The sequence below is a fragment of the Wasmannia auropunctata genome, unplaced genomic scaffold (genome assembly GCF_000956235.1).
Source record: "Wasmannia auropunctata unplaced genomic scaffold, wasmannia.A_1.0 LD277371.1, whole genome shotgun sequence".
NCBI classification, from domain to species: Eukaryota; Metazoa; Arthropoda; class Insecta; order Hymenoptera; family Formicidae; genus Wasmannia; species Wasmannia auropunctata.
The window spans coordinates 1-2159 of NW_012085519.1; the positions used below are offsets into that span (position 1 = coordinate 1).

At 29.1% G+C, this 2159-nt stretch overlaps 1 protein-coding gene across 1 annotated transcript; it reads right to left on the reverse strand.

Moving 5' to 3' along the window:
* Window positions 1-1000: 1000 nt before the first annotated feature.
* LOC105461808 lies at window positions 1001-1753 on the reverse strand. Its single transcript, XM_011708311.1, has 2 exons — window positions 1313-1753; window positions 1001-1234 (listed from the first exon to the last, which is right to left on the reverse strand). Exons 1-2 carry the CDS (start codon window positions 1411-1413, stop codon window positions 1033-1035), a joined length of 303 nt encoding a protein of 100 aa, XP_011706613.1. The 5' UTR covers window positions 1414-1753; the 3' UTR covers window positions 1001-1032.
* Between the last annotated feature and the right edge of the window lie 406 nt (window positions 1754-2159).

Sequence of the window (2159 nt, forward strand, 5' to 3'; positions counted from 1 at the left end):
ACGTCATATTAGTGTAAAATAAGTTTATCGTGTTTATCAGGTCCCAGGTCCCAAATTCAAATCCTGGCTGAGATAATATTCTTCGCAATAAATTTTTCGCAAGTTTTTTAAGATGCTTAATCGCATCGTTTTGAAGATCGATTTAATTGTGATCTCACAATTCCAGCTTCGGTTTATGATTACGTTACAAGCACGAAATTAATTCGGCGCGCAGTTTAAAATGACTAAATATGGAATTAAGATTTACATAGAAATATTATTAGATGCAAAGATCCAGCCTCTACCGTTTAAAACGCTCTCATTTGAATTTATCATTGTGTTTATCACTGTGGTCTATATCTTAATTATTGTTTATCATGTTTGTTATGTGCATGATATAGTTAGAAATTGATCTTTGTTTAAAAAAATTGGAATAACTGCTAAAATCAGTTAAATTGATTTTCCGACTGAAAAAATTTAAACCTCGCAGTTTAAACGCGCAGTTACTACGCGAACTCTATGACATTAAAGTTTTATACTATTGTGTGCAGATGTAAGATCGCAGGTTAGTAATTATATTTAGAAACAATTTAATACATGTCAACCGGATACATTTAAGGCCGAAAAATAACAAAAAAACCGATTTTTATTTTTGTTCGCCACGTTCCATCAAATAAAAAATCTGAAAAAAAATATCGAATATAATGTGTCATAAGACTTATCTATACTGAATTTTTTTAAAAGTGGCCAATTTTTTAGATCTAGAGAAAATGTGATTTAAAATATTCTGAATTTTTTTAAAAACAGAATTTTCAGAACGATAATAAAATTCGAACTTATATATATGGATAGCCTTTGTAAGCATGAATTTTTTTATAAAGATTAATTCAAGTTTAGCGGAGAAAAAAAATATTTAAAAAATCACATCTTTTGTGATATTTCCTAAATGTGTGGGTTTTTTGAAATAAAACTTGGCACAAAATTTTCTTTTATGTGGGTGGACATTTTACCCACTATGACGATCGATTACGCGCGGGGCCGGAAATCACCTTCTTAACCCGCTAATGCAATAAATATTACCATATGAATATGATATCCGCTCATTTTTCCATCAAGACCTTCGAGAGATACTTCCACGTTAGTGACATCGTATTCGGTCTGTTGCAATAGCTCCAATTTTCCACTCAAGGATATTTGTTCGCCATTACCAAACCAATCTCTGACAACCGCTTTACGCCGATAGACGCCACCAATACTAAAAATATAATTATACTGTTAAAGAAACTAGAAAAGATATAGTTTAATCTAATTTAATTTACTGCATGTTTGTTACATGGAACAGGCCAATCGATCTCCCCTCGCAACTGGGCCATGATCGTCATAAATAACTAAGCTTTTGCCAAATAATGAGTGAGGTCCTGATAAAGATAACATCCCGTCCGTAAAAAGTTTTCGAGTCAATTCTGAGGCGTTGGCCTTTCTACCGACAATTTCGAGTGTTCCATGTCTCGTTAAATCACCCAAGAGACACAACGAGGCTTCTGCGCCGAAACAGGAGCTACTCGGCTTCCAGTCCAACTGAAATGTTACAGTCCCATATGTAAATAAATGGATTATGTAAATAAATGAAATATGTACATAAACGTTAAATATGTAAATAAATATGAATGTATTATTATATATACTAAAAATTTATTTAAAATAATGCGAAATAATTAAATTTATTATTTTGGAGGAAAGTGATTTTACTCAAACAGATTTTTAGAAAATATATACTAATAATGCTGCTAAAAAATTTGAAACATTTTACGACTTTTGAAATATATCATATTTTTTTACAGATATAATAATTTTATTGGAAATACTAATATTTACATATTTATAAAAATGTATAAAAATATACGCTATTCACATAGAACTAAAATAAAATTAGAAATAAAATGCAAATATATTTACACATATATGTATATATAATATTAAAAAATAAAATTTATTAAAGTATCTTTGCAGAAAATAATAAGCAATTTTAGATTTAAGTGGTTACACCAACTTGACCGCCTAAAAATCAATCGGTAACTTTGGGAATTTTTTTTTATGCAAACAATTAAAGTAATAAAAAATTCGTTTTAAGGCTTTAATAATACAAGTCTTTAGAAGTAAAAAATATTTTATTTATTTAT

Excerpts from the sequence above, each read along its gene's own strand:
- LOC105461808 (XM_011708311.1), bottom strand. The coding sequence starts at position 1,413 with ATGTTATCTTTATCAGGACCTCACTCATTATTTGGCAAAAGCTTAGTT. Across the intron at positions 1,235-1,312 it reads GATCGATTGGCCTGTTCCAT|TATTGGTGGCGTCTATCGGC; the intron begins GTAACAAACATG and ends TTATATTTTTAG.